At 40.8% G+C, this 17,917-nt stretch overlaps 1 protein-coding gene across 3 annotated transcripts in view; it reads right to left on the bottom strand.

Annotated features, from left to right (window-relative positions):
- Positions 1 to 17,917, bottom strand: part of LOC125889489 (calcium-binding protein 8-like) — a 107,344-nt gene that overhangs the window by 44,715 nt on the left and 44,712 nt on the right. For all 3 annotated transcript variants that reach the window (XM_049577526.1, XM_049577527.1, XM_049577525.1), the window contains exon 4: positions 14,518 to 14,630. In XM_049577526.1, the coding sequence (XP_049433483.1) occupies positions 14,518 to 14,630 (113 nt within the window). The remainder of the gene's footprint in view (positions 1 to 14,517; positions 14,631 to 17,917) is intronic.

Raw genomic sequence — 17,917 nt, forward strand, 5'->3', positions numbered from 1 at the left:
GTAGGCCTCAAACTGTGTCCTGAAAGCAAACAAGTGTGTGTCTGGCACAATCCATTAAATATGCACTTCTTTACCGTCATGTAAACAAACCACTTTACCTATCAGCTGTGCACTCGAGATCATACTTAAGACGTAACCACTTAAAGATGGGTAAATACCTGCTGCCTTCCTTTGATTGTACTTTTTAAAACAACAAACATTTTGTATAGCGATATTTACTGGCGATAACATACAATATAGCCAACAGCTAACAGGTTGTTATTAGTAATGGTCATCACCAGAAACTTTCAGTTTTTTCGGATTGTGAGCTGGGTTTGGTTTATTGATTGATGCACTTACCCAGTACAGTTGGAGCAGGGCCGACTGGTCTCATAATGGGCCAGTTTGCTGTGGATTTTTAAAAACCCTGATCTGCACATTACTTGTGAAAAATATGGTGGCCCACCTCTGGTCCCCCTGCAGATTGCCCTGGTGAGTCACAAAACCCCATAAGAATTGTTTACTAAGTATGCATGACTAGCTTTGCTGACACTACTACGGGTGCTCACAGAGCGAACAGAAGTTAAAGAACACCACCTGAATTAAGAATCCATATATGTTATTTCCATGGCCTACGAAAATTCAGTCAATATTTGTGAACATGAGCTGCTCTCTCTAAAAGCCAGACACCAGAGCAGATGTGATGTCATTAAGTGTAAGCTGCTCCATAGACAATCAATGAGAGCCTGTTTTTGTGGACCCACCGAATGTTTGTTTTCTTTTTTACACCCAAATGAGCTTCATTTTATTGTAGTTTTCTCAGTTCTAAAACAAAAAATGGACCCATATTTTCCTGGGTCCTCTCAGTGTCATCTGGAACATCTTTCACCATTCACTGTCCATGGAGTAGCCCCAGACTTTATACCCAATTGCATCATACATTTGAGGTTTAGCACTCTAGTTTTTGGATTTTGGTTTGAGTTGTTTGTGTTTACTATTATTTTTGACTGTTGAAGGCCATAAGAATAACATGTATGAATTTTGAAAGTGGGCGTAGTTCCCCTTTAACAATGCTATAAGGGTTTGGCGACTCAAAATTGCGCCGCTCACTCATCGGAGCGACAATGGGGAAAACCAGAGAGTGGCCATTTTGTGTCTTGAGCCAAATGAGCAGGACCGCTCGCTAGCTCTTACCAGTTGTTATCCTACTGGAGAGTAGCAAAATTAACCTACAGACCGACATGCATAACTGGTCAAAAACTTTCTCTGCAGTTCAACAATTAATGGTTGACATCACTAATTGTAAGTATGACATTGTTGTAAGAGTGCAATGCTAAATTGGTGGGGTACTCTTTCAAGTACACATCTGTGTACTTATCCCCACCCTGCTAGTGTTGTCCATCCTCTGGCTGCTAGGAACACTGATTTTTGTAATGATATCCATGTATTTATTGCTCTTTATGACTTTATGAGAACATTAGTTTTTGAAAATATCTGCTGAAGCTGTGCCAGAGAGGCTCAGGGGGCTGAGAGAGGAGGGGATAGATCAAAGTTTTTATTTACAACATGGGTGGCAAATTATCATGCATAATAAAAAAAAAATCTGTTTTGAAGCAACATTCATTCTGTGCTTATTATGATCTTATAGTTTTATGATAAAAATGTTAGGTAGCTTTGAGGAGAGGGCACCAGAGCAAAGTTTTACCAAGGGGGCCATACACAAAACAGAACCCTTCGCAGGTTGTGAAAATCAAGAAACATCAATGATGGTGACCAAGGTCCTTCATTCAAGCCAAATGCCACTGCTGTGTTGGATTGTGTTCATCTGAAGCTACTATCAGCTACTATACAGTACTTCTTCTGTGATGGATTCCTCCCAGTGTGACTATTCAACATCAGAAAAATGATGAGCTTAGAAAGAAGCCCTTTGGTTCTCATGGACTAAAACCAAACATAATTTTTGTTACTGGTAGCTGTACACATCTGAAGAAACGCTTCCATCAAACCCCTGTGGATGAATTATCTTGACATTCAATCGCATTGTCTGAGTTAATCTGAGTTTTGAAAAACAACCACAAGCCTGGCACACTCCATTTCTGCATCTGCTTTTAAAAACTGTGCAGAGAGAAAATGCTCTCTTACATTTTTAATTACAAGAAGCAGAGTTACAGTACTCGAGGTGATGACAACCCTTTCCAACTCTCTTCCCTCGAGTGCTGTGTCTTCCTCATAAGCGCAGACAAAAACTGATAATCCAAGTTTTCAAACCACCAGTCGATAATAAACGAGACACTGCTGAGAGGGCACCAACTGCTCTAGAGAGCGCGCACACACATACAAACACACACAAACACAGGTCTCCACAGAACAATGCACATCCGAAAGCCCATTTTTCAAACCATTATACCAGCCCTGCAGTGCCCACACAAAAAAACAGTGTGACGTCAAAGGTGTAACTGAGTGTATCAAACTCTGCTGACATGCTTGTGATTTTAAGAAGAAATATTTGGTAAACTTATGTACTTACTTATGTCATGTAGAAGTTATGAGCATCAATCTCCATTTGATAAGTAAAGTATGGGCTTGTATTCACAAGATTATTCTTTAAACTGCAGACAACCAAGGCTGGACAGGTTGAGGTAGAGGAAGTAATGTTTTTACGCAGACGCTTGTAGTTTTGCAGCTTTGCCTCCCAATTACAATTAATTTGAGACAACAAATACATTTTAAGTGAAACATAATGCTGAGCATATAATGTGTGTGATTAGCATAATGAGGAAATGTTGTCACAAAAATGCTGATACTGATTGTATCAGCAAAATGTTCACTGACAACGTATTTCAGTTCAGCAATACAGTATCCAGTTGTAGTGACAACAGCATTATTTTTTTAAGTACCTTTTTTATTAACATTTAACATTTTTTATTTGCATCTAACCTTAACAAAAGTGCATTGTTGCCTAAACCACAAACAAAAGTCTGAACTTGAACCTGAAGTTCTGGTGTCAAGGTCCTGCACTTTACACATCTGCCATCCTCCATAACCTGCATCCTTCCCAAGCCTATGAAGTACATGAATGCAGTGTTTTGTTACCTGAAAGAAACGTCTCTGGAAAAAATCCAGGCAGTGATTACGTTGCCACAACATAATAAGGAAAGCAGTTTAGTCACATACAAAAGTAATTTCTAGGAGACAAGTTTGAGTTTTAGCATCATGGGTTAACTGGATGAGGAAATTACTGGGAACTAGACTGGTAACACTAAAAACTGGACTAGTGAATCCTGGACAAGCTGACTCAGGAGAAAGGATGAGGGTGGTCATAAATTATGGTTTGTAAGGACTGTGAGGGTAAAGAGACAAATGTGTGCATCCAAATACAGACATGCTGTCAAAGATAATCTGGGACTCTGCCAAATGTCCTCACAACAATCATGTAAAAGAAGCCAAAACTCCAAACTGAAGGAAATGTTTTTAACAGAAGAAGAAGAAGATATCTGCTGACAGTCATCCCCTGTCAAGAAGTGCAAAACTTCAGACCAGAATCTTGAAAAAGTGATCATGCCAACTGTCAGTCACTTGTAATCACCAATCCTGATATTGAAGAGACCAGAGATGTGATGCAGTGATGGAATGAAAACTTATTTTCAGAGTTCTTACAAATGAAATGAAAACAGTAGACAGGGCACAATAAACTGGACACCAACAGAGGGGAAAAGAGAAATAAAACAACAAAAAAACACAAGCACATAGTACAGTACCCAAGCATCCCCCACCCTCCCCAGAACCTCTCCCTCCCTCCCCAGGAGTGCTATCTTTGTTGGTTTCTCTGTCAAGATGAGAGACTAAAGGTTGCCAAATGTTTTCAAAGTCCCTTAGCTTGTCTTTCAGGATGAATCTAATTCTCTCCAAGTGAAGAGTATCTGTCAAGTCTGTTAGCCAGTGTTTGAAGGAGGGCACCTCTTTCTTTTTCCAGAAGAGTAACATCAACTTTTTTGCCGTTATAATACCATATGCCAGGAGACGCTGTTGTGCTACCTTTAGTTTCCTAAGGTCTTCAGATATTCCAAGAATAATTAAGATAGGATCTGGTTGAATCTGGACTTCAAGAATCATAGAGAGAAAGAGAAATATTTCACATCAGAAGTCTTGTACACAGAGCGTAACTATGTGACAGGGTAGCTTCCATGGACTCACACTTCTCACACAGAGGTGATACTTCAGGAAATATCTTATGCAGTTTTGTTTTTGAATAGTGTAGTCTGTGAAGTATTTTAAATTGCATTAAGCAGTGTCGGGCATTTATGGAACATTCATGTATGTACCCTAAGCTATCCTGACTTCCTACAAATTTTCAATTTCAAAATTCCATACTTTTCCAGGTATCTCAGTAGGATATTGAGAACATATCTGACATTTGAGTACAAATAGCTACATGTCTATTTTGTAAATAAGTACTGCTGTGACAAGATGACAGTGATTTTGCCCTTGCACGTGGCGTCCAATTGTTAATGCCCCCATTTCTGAGATATCAAATGATCAGGCAATATTTTGGCAAGAATATAAATTGTCAAGGCAGCCCTGGGAAAAGTTGCATTTGACCGTTGTGGCCATTCAGTCCACACTCTTAAGCAGAAAGTGCAATCACGGTCCACTGTCAAACACCTCTGCCCAAAGATCGACTGATGGATCTTCGGTCTGCAGTAGTCATTTTCTAAATACTCACATTGATAAAATGTGAAAAAAGACACTTAACCTCAGCTTGTTCTGCCTAAACAGGTCTGTCAAGCCCCGATGGACCTTCAGAGGAAAGCATTTACACATTGAAAGTTCTTACTGGACCATTCAGGCAACAGTTCAAGTCGCTTCACAGCAAGAGGGTTCTGGGTTTGAACCAGCCGGCTGGCCTAGGCTCTTCTGTGTGGAGTATGCATGTTCTCCCCATGTCAGTGTGGGCTTCCTCACACATGCAGGTTAGGTTATTGGTGCCTCAGAATTACCAGTAGGTGTGAATATGAGTGTGAATGGCTGCCTGCCTCTTGCCAAATGTCAGCTGGGATAGGTTTCAGTCCCCCCACGACCCTAAACTAGGATAAGCAGTTACAGATAATGAATGAGAACTCCTTTTTTCTTCCCATCTCTCCCATGTCCTACCAAGGCATACATGGTGCTTCAGCTCACATAGGTTTGCCTGGCCTGGTCTGACATGTTTTCTGAGGCATCCTAAAGTGTTTTGACAATCTTCAGCATCATGAGATTCTTGTCATACCACAAAAAGTGTATTAGTGTTAATATTACTGTACGACATCTATTGCACGTCTGTCCGTCCTGGAAGAGGGATCCCTCCTCAGTTGCTCTTCCTGAGGTTTCTACTGTTTTTTTCCCCGTTAAAGGTTTTTTCTGGGGGGGGAGTTTTCCTTATCCGCAGTGAGGGTCCAAAGGACAGAGGGATGTCGTATGCTGTAAAGCCCTCTGAGGCAAACTGTGATTTGTGATATTGGGCTTTATAAATAAAATTGATTGAACTGATTGATTGATTACTGCCAAAACTTTCTGCCTATGATAGGACTGTACTGTGTTGTCCATCTACACACATGATAAATCAGAACATTTTGTTATGGATCATGGAATTTAAATTTTAATTTAACAATCATCAACACATTGTCGCTTCACTGAATAGCTAATCCTTCTGACTTTTTTTCAGTTTTTCTGTTTTTCTGCTGGTTATTTTTGCTAGATGTTGAGACATTTTGTAAATATATAAAGTAAATATTGTGAAAGATTGTGAAAGCGGTTTGTGTTTGAAGTTACCACCTTTCCACAAAGCTCCATGGACAAATCTCAAAGCATACTTACAAACTCTGTTCAATACATTTATCTCTCTTCTTATCATGAATAAAGTGGTCGTTATTCTGATGCACAAATATTCATGAACTCATCAAGAAATAATAATTGATCAGTAAAGAACGTCTCAGTCTATTCTCTCATAAAAAAAAGGAAGACAGAACTCGGTTCCCTGGAGCTCCGGAGGGAGGGGAAGGGTGAGGTGGGGCCGGGCCCAGCCGGAGGGCGCAAGGGTCGGCCGTGGGAGCAGAGCCGAGGGCTCTCCGCGGAGAGGGAGAGCCGAGCCTCGGGGGTATGTGTGGGGCGGACTGCTGCACAGTGAGGGAGAGCCGAGGCTCGGGAGTATGTGTGGGGCCGCGAGGGAGGGATGGGGTGGGCTGCTGCGTGGTGAGGGAGAGCCGAGGCTCCCCAAGAGAGGGAGAAATAGAACCAAGTAGGATAAAATACTCGCGTGCTCGTGTGGTAGGAGGGGCTCAGGGTGGAGACGAACGAAACCTAACTCAGATGAGACTCAAAAATCAACCGCTTTCAAGCTTTCTACTGCAGCTTTAATTATCACCGGGTTTCCATAGTAACTACCCACAAATGTGCAAACCATACTGTAAAGTGTTAATAAATGTCTTCATGATATTCCCCACCCCCACTGCTTGCATAGTTCATGACAAATTAAGGAAAATTACCATCAGTTTCTCTGGGTTCATTTTTGCTAAAGAGTAGTATTCCACAGCGCCATGCAGTGCATTGAATAAGCACCCAGTATTGATTTTGGAACAATGTGTTCAGGCAACCTCCTCAAAATATTTCTTTCTGTTTTGGACACAATCCCTGCCATACAAATGATGTCCAACTTTAAAGAGAAGCTAAAAAATACAGGGGAGAAAACAACAAGATAATGATGATATTTTTTAGTAGCTGACAGAGAGAGAATATCAGGCTCAAATGTTACATACAGTGTATCTAAAATGATAGCAGAAGTCCCCAAATCCCCAGGGACGTCCTGGGACTGAAATTCAGCCCAGGACTTTGAGATAGAGAGGCCTTTTATGCGAGCACCCGAAGGGCAGGGGCAGATCATTTTTGGCAGTAATTTTAACACTAATATAGTTTTTGTGATACGAAAAGAATCTCATAATGCTCAAGACTTTCAGAGCACTTTAGGATGCTTAGCTGACACCTGCCTCTTCAGTTTGCTGAACACGTCTGATTTAAAAGAAGACCAGACCAGGTGAGCCATAGTGAGCTGGAACACCATGAATACCGCAATGAATACGCTCAGTCAATAGAGTACTGAAATACATTCAATCATATACTCAGTGTTTTTCAATATATAATCAAAAATTACAATGCAGCTGCAAAAAAACAAATAAAATAACAAGTACAAGAATATCTTGAATATCAAAGTAAAGTACTTGGTTTGCTGGTATATTATTCTACAACATTATTGTACTTTTACTGATGCTTTATTATGTAAGCAAACAAATGAAGATTATCCTCCCTCACATCACCAGAAAGTCTCAGAACAGTCCAGCAGTCATCAGTGGCCTTGCTAACAGTGACCACAAACCTTGGCCCCTCCGCCACAGAAAAGATCTGTCAGTTTGGCACATTCAGCTGCTTCTTGCAACATACTTTGCTTTTTAGCACCACATTTTGCTTTTTCATCTGCTAATTAGTTACCACATAACTTAAGAAGGATGAAGCTCTTTATGATGAAACTGACTGAGCCAATCAGATTCCAACAAAAATGAGGATCTGTCCAAATTGGAAGGAGCCGCTTGTATCCTATTGGTCCAATCTGACAGGCAGCATTACACCCTGTTCTGTCTGCAGCTGTGAGTGCCAGCGTGGCTCTGGTTGCCCCATGCCATATAGTAACTAATGAGAATAAGAGCTTGAAAAGTAAAAACTCTAAGACCAACAGCTAGTTGGGCCTGGAATGGGCCGGCTGTTCGTGAGTCTTCCCGTTCTTCCCAATGGCCGGTCTGTTCCTGAACATTCCCATTTACCCAGTCAGTTTCATGTAGTAAATCTCAAGCAAACAGTGATGGCACACACTGTGTTTGACGAGTATCGACAAGTAATGGCTTATGAGTTTTCACAAGTTCTGAATTATGACACCACTTATATGATCAACATTTCCTCCACTCTCATTCAGAGCTGCTGTGTGCCTCACTGTACTCAGGTCACTTAGCATCTTAACAGTGAGCCACAGTCCTGCACAGGGGTTAATTACATAAGTGACACTGCTCTGTAATTAAAAACACAGAGGAGCCTTGATCTTCTAAAATGTCTAGCTCACACACTGTCAATATTTACACAAACAGGAAGAAATTCCTAACATGACAAAGTAATGTCCATCCAGCCTGAGAAAAAGTCCTTTGAAGCAAAGGTGTTGAAACAAAATCACAGAATTACCTTGTGCTATTATGAGACATTTAGTTAAATTTATGTAACAGATGCATATTAAAGAGACTGAATATACTGCAACATAAAATGTTACTGTCTTTATGAAAGTCGAGTGGTGTGTTTATTATTGATAAAGCCCTCTTTTGGCTAATCCTGCCAGTGATGATTAGCAAACAGAAGAAAAATAAAATGTTTGCAGTTGTTCAATTACAAGCTCATAATTATCCAGACAAGATAATTAGATACATTAACAAACTGTTCAAGAGCAGATACGAGTGAGTAGGAAGGTGAGTGTGTGACATCGAGTGAATCATTATCCCATCACTCCAGCTGGTGAGGATGTGACACTTTGCCTGACATTAGTGGAATGAGAAAATCTCTCAGCTACGACAGGAACTGAGCTGCTCTCATGGTTCAACAAGAGGGAACCAGAACATGAGGTTCATTTGAGTTAGCCAGGGTCCGCCTGTGTCACACTGCTGCTGAGTGAATCCTGCTCCGCTCTGATGGAGACAAACTCCGACAGCCTCGGCTGGGGAAAATAAATACTTAATTGTAAAATCCTACAAAATGCCAGATGGAGGAAAATGTAATCTGTGAAACACTGTCAAATGCTTTGATAACTGTGGATTTTAATAAGGGTTACACAAAACCCCTCCAGCTAAATGCTTTCAGTGTTGCATCATTGTTGTATTCTTGTCGTGATTCATGTTTTATGGAGAGGGCTGGGTATTCAAATGAACTAGAATTTTTCTGTAAAGACAGCTGATCAGTCATAAAGCTACAGAGCTTTGTGGATTTATTAAGCTGATTCAAGCATCTGGTTCTTACTCTTTAGTGTCTTTGAAGACTGTAAAGGTTATTGCAGATCTGAAACTAAAGAAAAACAACAATTAGCCTACTGCTTGCAGAGCTTCTAAGAACTCTGCACTGCACTGTGGCCATCCTTCATGAGGAGTTTATTGGGTTTTTAGTCTTCAAAGACAGATCATTAAAATGAGATGTGCTAAATGAATGTGCTGAAATAAAACTCGACAAAAATTTAAAGAGGATGGTAAACTCTTCCTTTATAAAAAAGTTATGCAAACCATTTCAGTATTATTGTAGAGTTCTAATAGAAAAACGACAACAAAGTCAGAGACTAATTTACTTAAATTAACCTGTTATTTTGGTGTAGTGCTCATTGGTTAACACTGAAGCAAAGCTACAGACAAAGTGATGTCTCCCACAAGAGTCTACCACAAACCATTCATGAAATATGAAAGGGGTGTGGCATATATATATATATATATATGGCCCTCCTCAACATAATTCAATCAATATTATCAGTCATTCATAGTGAGATATATTTATTTTAGTTGGGTGTTGTGCGAGCTACAGTGGTACATTTTTAGAGTCTGTGCTTTTAGATGTGGCTTATTAAAGACGCTACCAAAGCAAAATTGTAAATAAAATGAGCACAGCAAAAATGTCAGACAGGTTGGCCCAGCGTGTTTAACCATATATCTTTAGACGTTACAGTCACGGGAGTGATTGTTGTTATTAGCCAAACGTCACAGTGATTGGGTCTGTTGGCATGAACACAAACACAAACTTTTACAAACACACACACACACACACACACACACACTCGACCTCCATACTAAATTTCAGCCTCCTAGGGCAAAAACTATTGCTGCCAAAAGGTGAGGAAATTTTGTGGACTGATCGACTGGCAGAGCGAGCTATAGCTGCTGGACAAAGCTAATAAAAATGACTTGACCAGCATTCCTTTTCCTGCCAGGTCAATAACATCAACACTGCTCTCTCTGCACTTAAAGCCCAATGATGCCAAAAAGCAATCTTCATAAAAATGACATAAAGGTCAAATGATGCTGACTGTCCCTCATTCACATAGTCAGTTTACTGTGGTTTCATCATCGTGAAATATTACAATTATTTTGTATAGATTTGGGGCGGCTTTGGCTCAGAGCGTGTTGCCCACTAATCGAAAATTGGTAGTTCGATTCACCGGCTCCTGCAGCCCGCATGTTGAAGTATCCTTGGGAACTGAACCCCAAATTGGTCCCCATCACTGTTCCATCAGTGTGTAAGCGTGTGTGAATGGCTACTGAGTAGCAGTTGGCACCATGTGTGGTAGTCTCAGCCACTAGTGTGTGAATGTGTGTGTGAATGGGTAAATGTGAAATGTAGTGTAAAAGCGATTTGAGTGACCTGAAAACTAGAGAAGTGCTATGCAAGCACAGTCCATTTACCATTTAAAATGTGCTTTTGTGACTTCATTGTGATGGACTGAAGGTTTAATTACCTGTCCAATAATTGTTGATCTGGTTGTTCCAGCTTCTTCTCAATGGTACCACAACATTAACTGCATTAATCTGAACCTGATGAAGCCACGATGGACCAGATCATTCCCAAACAAACTGACAAACCCACCACCTGACATATTATCACCTGGTTATTATGGCTACCATGTTAGCATACAACTACCTATTCACACATCCAGCAGACACATAGCATTATTAGCATTCAGTTGGTGTCTTCTGTCAAACTGACGATTATTCCATAAGTCTGCACATAGTCACATTCATTATATTTCATATTACAATAACACTGAGTAGTGCAGCTTTAAAGCATAAAACCAGAAAGCAATTCTTTGATATCAGGCGGAGCAGGAAGGAAATCCATTTTTAATACACTATATATTGTGTAACATATTATACACATTTTCTTGTATCCTGTTAGTTGACACAAAGGAAGAGTCGTCTTTACAAGCATGCAACACTTGCTGATTGTGAGGGCAGTGTAGTTTCTGAATTTTGATGAGTGGGACATAATGAGCCAGCAGCATGAGTCGTCCTGGCTGATGGTTTATTCAGTGTTTGCTGAACTGTTGGGTGGGCTTCTGAGCAAATAGTGTTATTTTTCTTCATGTATACTTGCATTGCTAAGATCATTTCCATTCTTCTATTGTTGCACAAAAGTTACACTGCATGAACCATTCTGTCTGAGCAGACGTAATGTTTTTCTCCTTTTTTGACTGCCTTGTAAAAAAAGATTGTCGAGCTGAGGCTGGCTGTTCTCATGCACTGTTTGTACATAAGAAAAATAATGCACCACAATTTGTATGCAATCCATGTAATCGGGAAGGCTGCGACCAATGCAACCAGTACGCTGATGGGAGTAAAGAGGAAGTAGTCCGTGTAAGGAGGCAGGTTGGGGTGGTGGATGGGTCAAACAACACAGGACTCCTCCCCAGGAGACCAGTGTTTGGAACAGACTGAAACCAAGTGAACTTTGTCTCATTTCAACCTCCGTCATCACCATCCTAAACCTGACCTATGTAACTTTACTTGCCTAAACCTCACCTAGGTAACTTTATGTTAAGTACGTATTTCATTCATGAGGCGCTATTTCATTAGATATCACTGTCTGAAGATAAGATGGCTGATGACAGGACAATCGTATGGTCAGTGTTGCCAACTCTTTTCAAATAAAAGTAGCAAGGAGGACCTCCAAAAGTTTAACGTGTTACCAAAGCACAAATACAATTAAAAGGTACTGAATAAAATTTACAACTGTTTACACTAATGACAGCACATATATAGACATGCATATCTCACATGTCTCATATATAGTTACCTATGACCACATTTTATGTGTTTGTGTGTGAAAACAAACAAAAAAACATGGAGTAGGAATTAATAAAAAGCAGACGGTAAGCTGTAAAGAGATGAACTCCAGCTTTTATGTGTTGTTGGTGTGTGTGAGTCTGCGTGTGTGTGTGTTGGTTGTCTCTTAGACTGTAACATGCGCTGACATATCTTGTTGCATCTATGGCGCTGACACTATTTTCTCTAAGTAGATGTTGCATTAGTCTGGTCAGAGAGTGTATTAATTATTTAACTTGGAGTTTACACTGAATTTTTTGTTAAGAACTTTGTTCTGATGTTTTCATTTGTGCTACATTGTAGCAGTAAAGTTTACTCTGTCTCCACCTGTCTCTCACCATTTCTGGCACTTCCAATTCAGAGAGCAGGGGAGTAACATAACTATAGAAACTCACAACAACTGGAGTCCCACAGTGAGCGGCATGCTCTCTCCTCCTGCCTGTCCCACACCTCCTGCACAGCGCAAGTGGTGAGAGGAGAGACTCCTGCGCTGACCGCGGAATAGCCATGGTCTGCTGCATGCAAGGAAATGATTTACAATACAAAATCTTTCTGCTTTTCCCTGATGGTCTGAATAAGTCACAAAATTTATCACAAGTCGCTTTGTAGAATTAAAGTTGCTAAAAAGGGTCTGAAAAGTTGCTAGACCTAGCAAGAAAGTTGCCAAATTGGTAAAATTGCATATGGTATCCTCCAACCAGTATGTAAGCCAATATGTTAGAAACACTTCGACTTCACAACAGATATTCAAGCAGAATGACAAAACACAAAATGAGGAAGTGGCTGAGTCACACACCTCAGTCCATTAACAAACTAAACTAAGCACAAAACTGTAATACCTCAAGCAACTAATCATCTGTGGGGCATGTGGAGAAATAATCATGACAAATCAACATTTGAGTGTTTTTCCCCTCTCAATATGCTCCACCCATGAGATGTTTGCTGCTGATTCCAGCCTCTATGCATGAATTCATCAGACAGAAAAATGTGGGTTTGTGAGTGTAGAAGTAACAAATCCCAACCCGGCCAACCCACAACCATCAGCCTCACTTGGAGAGGTGAAAACAAAAACCTTTCAGGCCAAGCACTCTCCTGCATAAACCAAGGTCATTGCAGCAGCCAAATGGGGCTGGCAGCACGTTCACCCAGTCTGCACTCATACCTCCGAAGACTCATGTCCTCATGGTGTAAACCACAAGCTCCTGACCCAGAGAAAAAGCCCGGGTCAAGCCGATGATTACATCAAGAGGACAGGCTTGCCAAGTGTTACTATCAGTGCCAAATGTCCATACTTCCCCTCACACCTGCTCCATTTGTCATCATTCCCATTCATGCTCTCTCACTCTTTCTATTGTCATGCACATTCATCACTCTCATGACTTCTCTCATTTGTTTCTCATGCCACTGATTCCTCTGTCACTCTGACTCTCTTTAGATTCTCAGAACCCTTTAGGTACATCTGTCAGGGTCACACATTACCATCATCAGTCACAATATCACTCAGTGAGATGCTCTATATAAAGCTTTTATTTTGCACTGTCCTTCAAAGATGTACAGAAACAGTGAGAGCCAAGTGGAAACTGAGTCAAATAAAGTAGTACTTCCTTTAACGAGATTTATGGATTGCATTAGTACAGAGAAGCAGAGAAGACTCCTGGGCCTAGTCACACTTTGACTTATGTGAGTCCCAGGATAATTTCTTCCTCTGAGCACAAATATTTTTTTCAGCAACAAAAAATCCTCTGAGTTCTAAGTTGACTGTGCAACACCACAGCTCTTCTTTCTTAACCATTTGTGTTTTGTTATCTTCTACAGATAGGTTTCTGAACAATGTCATCAGTGAGATGGAGGGAGAAAACAAGATATAGCTTTTCGAAGGAGTACAAGATGAAGTTGGTTTTGGGACTTCAAGTGCACAAATCGCAAAAGACATGGGTGGAAAATGTTCATTATTCCGAGAAGGAAAGAAAATAAAGATTTGGAAATGCTAGGATGAGTGTCACATACAAATTAAACGGTAATCCTACTGTTTTACAAAAAGGTGCTCTATTTCTAAATACTTAGTCTATAATTAAGCTATCATGACATTGTGTTAAAGTGTTTTCTATCCCTGTGTTGCAAACGCATCCTCGATTGTTTGTGAATGGTGAGACCCATCTCTAGTTCTTGTCAGATAAAAACAACCCTTTTGGGAATGCCACAATTTGAACTGAACTTCTTAATATCTTGACATTTAACCATCATATGTCCTATTTCTGATGTATGTGGTCCGTAGGGTTTTTACATCTGGTGGATTATACAGAGGAATTAAACACGAGTTTGTTAACATGAAGGCATTACCACAGTTTTTAGTGCAGCAAAGAAAGGACTGCTTCTTTGAACCACAACCGGATATTGCAACAGTTTTCATTTGACAAAAACTTTTCAAAATGTTAGGCCCTTGGTTTCCAGGAGAAAACCTCTGGAGGCTGAAAAATGAAAGTAATAATCATGATCCATTTCCTGCTCCACTTTGCAGTTATTATCTTTCAGCGGAGACATACAGCACCGTTTCTCTATATCCTGTTCAATTCATGACTCAGCAAATTTAACAGATGTGTTCAAGAGAATAAAGTTTTACCTGCCAGAAGATGGTATCTATTGTGCTGCCCAGGAAGCCTTCTCTCGTTTCAGAGGACAGGAGTTTGGGTCCAAGGATGGTCATAAACTCCTCGAAATCAACCTGTCCATCACCTGACACAATGGAAAAAACACACATTATAGATAGTTGGGAACGTACTGACATCTGCATTGTTTGCAGCTTTTGTCAATTTACTTGCTGTTTGTAAATGACACACTAAAACCATCCTGAACTTTTGAAATGGTGACATGTAACTAAGTAAAACTCATCCCAACTCAACCCTTATCCACCTGATGATCTGATGAATGGTTCTCCTTGAACTGCAGAGCAATATCCAGGCTGCGTAACTGAAAAGCAACCTGTTTTTACCAACAGCAGTGGACTTTTCTTGGATTAGAAGTAGAGTAGGCAACTTATATTAGAAGCATTTTTTGTTGAAATTCTCTTTACATCCCGATAGCAATCAGTAAATGCTCTGAATTTTTTTTTTTTTTTTTAAATATCTGGTATCTGTGGCTGTCGCAGGCCTGTAATAAGCCCATCCAATCATCTCATTTGGGCGCAATGAAATAAGTGGATAGGTTACCTGTCTGTCAGAGACAAGGTGTCTCTATTGTCTGTTCTACTAATGTAGAATTGCCTACATGTCCCTTTGACAATGCCTGATTCAATGGCGGAAAATCCTACAGAAAGCAACCCAATAAAGGAAGAGCAAAATATCAAAAAAGAGAGTCTAAAAGGGAAATGTGACAATAAAAGAATTAAAAAAAAACAGATGTCAATATTGGTGAAGTGTTGCAGAGATGGAGGGAAAATGTTGCTTATATTAGCCCTCTGCTAACTGGAGCCAAAGGCTCACAGCTGCAGCTTCAAAAATTAATGTTTATGTAGCTAACATTAGCTAGAGCCACGTATCAAGGTGTGTCCTCAACCTCACTCCCCACCACTGCAAACCACCTCACCAGGAGAGGAGCGGCAGCAGTTCCAGAGACTGATCCCCCGTTAGTGGCCACAGAAACCCGAATCCAGCCAGCCAGTGCAACACACACTCTGTGGGACAGGACAGCCCTGACACCCCGCCACATCGGCTAACAGGTTAGACACAGCACCAGCCTGCTGTGACACCTGGCGTTGGAGAGTTCACACTATAGCTGCCGACCGAGGATCCATCTCCTGAGCTGCTGCCTGCTCTCCTTCCAGGGAAGAAATCCTTAATAGCAGCAAGTGAGATGAAGAAACAGTGAGGTGGCTAACATTAGCTTGCTAACTCTTGTCTCATTTGTGGTTTAATAAACAGAAAGAGAGTGAGCAGGGCAGAGAGGGGCTGAGTGAATGAGCTGGGTACAACTCTACAATGACAAAAGATTAAATAAATCAGCGTATGGGAAACACTGAGTTAGGCCTACTGTATGAAACACAAGCATATGCCTGTGGTCATCTGGTGAGCGGGGCCTAGGACAGAGACGGGAGAGCTGCTTTTCCAGATGTCTGCCTCGCCTAGCTTTAAACAGGTACAGTATAGCACAGACATGATTAAAGACCTTGGGGTTGTAATTTTTTTCTGCAGGTTTTACTTCCTAAAATGTGTTTGTAGAAACTCATTTCATGGTATGTTTACGTTTAAAGGGAAATATGGATGGTGTTTGCATCTTTGTTGTCATAATTTAAGACCAGCGCACGTCAGATTTCATAGTTCAATGCACCATTTACCGCTGGGACAAGAAAAAGTTAAAAACAATGAGGTCTGACGAGCTCCATAACACTGGATGTGAAGCAGATCAAAGTTTACAGCTACTGTATCACTCACAACATGGAGTTCCTGCGGTGCACATTGATTCCAACAGCACTGATCTGGGAGCCTGCTGATAGTTGTTGAAACTACTGCCAAAACAAAGCATCAAAACTCTGCAGACAGCAACAAATTCAACCTTTTCCTTTTATTCTCTTTGAATAGAATGTTTTCATAAGCCTCATGAGGTTTCTTTATCTCCCACGCAGAGGTTGTCTGGTTTTATTACCTGTATGTTTGGATGAATCAATAAGAGCTCTTGCTTTGGATATTGTGAAACGACTGATAAAAAATACAGTGAAGCTAGCTGACAATTCAGATCTTTAGGTTTGAAAATAATTAGATAGACAGCTTACTGGCTTTCATATAATTGAATTCCAAGTTCCAAGCTACAGTGAGAGAAAACAGTAATTTTATTACTATTAAATCTGTCATACTTTGTTCACTCTCTTTTGTTTTAGTTGCCTCATGCTTTCGGTGTCCCTGTTGTTAACTCATTTTATCTTCCCACCTGCTCTTCCTGTATCTGCAGATGAGGCTGGGATCTTATCAAAGGAAAGTTACTGATGCAGGACGACTCAATCTGCCCTCTCCTTCGGTACCTCTGCTGCTTCTCTGACTGCACAGGCCACTCCAGGGCATGCTGGCACTGTAACGTTTAATGTCGCTGACTGCACTTGTATCCATGCATATTCAGCAGGACTGTGGGGCCAGATGAAGCAGTGCTGAAATCCTAGGATGTTGGGATGGGAGGATGGATGGATGGATGGATGGATGGATGACAGCAGAGCAGGGCGGACTGGCTGAACAGGTTCAAGGTACGACGGGATGAAGAAGTTGTGCTATGTGTACTGGGACCAGGTTACACCTAACAAGTGAGTTATTTAAAGCTCCACCAAGTAATATCTTTTATATTTTCTGTAAAACAAATGATGGAGTGTAACGTGAAAGGGTTTTTACAGCACATTTTCTGTGTGGCTCAGTCTCACCGCTTTCATAAACCCTGGTTAGAGCAGCAGGCAGCCGACAACTCCTGGCAAAACAACGGTGTGCCACCTGCCCAGCACCAAACAGCAGACAAACAAAGTTAGAGACTAACTGGTGAGATCTACCAACTATAAAGTCTAGCAGCTAAGGGGGCAGATATTTTTCTCAGGAGAGTAGTAGAAAAGAAAGTGGAAGAGAGCAGATCTTCCCCAGGCGGGGGACTGTTTGCGGCCACTCTAGACAACTTCAGCAGACACACCGCAGCGTGTTTCAGAAGTGTCCGGGAAACTAATAAAAATACACGGCTTGTCTATTTTTGACAGAGCCACTGCACGTTGCACAGAGCAGAGTTTTCCTGCTAACAGGCACTGTATGTGAAATACAACTACTGTATGAGGATGAATGCATTACAAATGACTAACACACTGCCCGTAATCTTATTCCAAGTCATTCGGTACTGGACTTTGAATGATATTAACTTTGTCTGTAGACTACAGCACAACAAAGCAGGAAAGGACACCAATAAACACAATTAAGCCAAACTAAAAAAAACTCCTGATAGCACAAATATCATGGAAGAAATTACCAAATGGACAAAATCTCTGGGTCTACAAAATCAGGCAG

The sequence above is a fragment of the Epinephelus fuscoguttatus genome, linkage group LG5 (assembly GCF_011397635.1).
Source record: "Epinephelus fuscoguttatus linkage group LG5, E.fuscoguttatus.final_Chr_v1".
NCBI lineage: Eukaryota > Metazoa > Chordata > Actinopteri > Perciformes > Serranidae > Epinephelus > Epinephelus fuscoguttatus.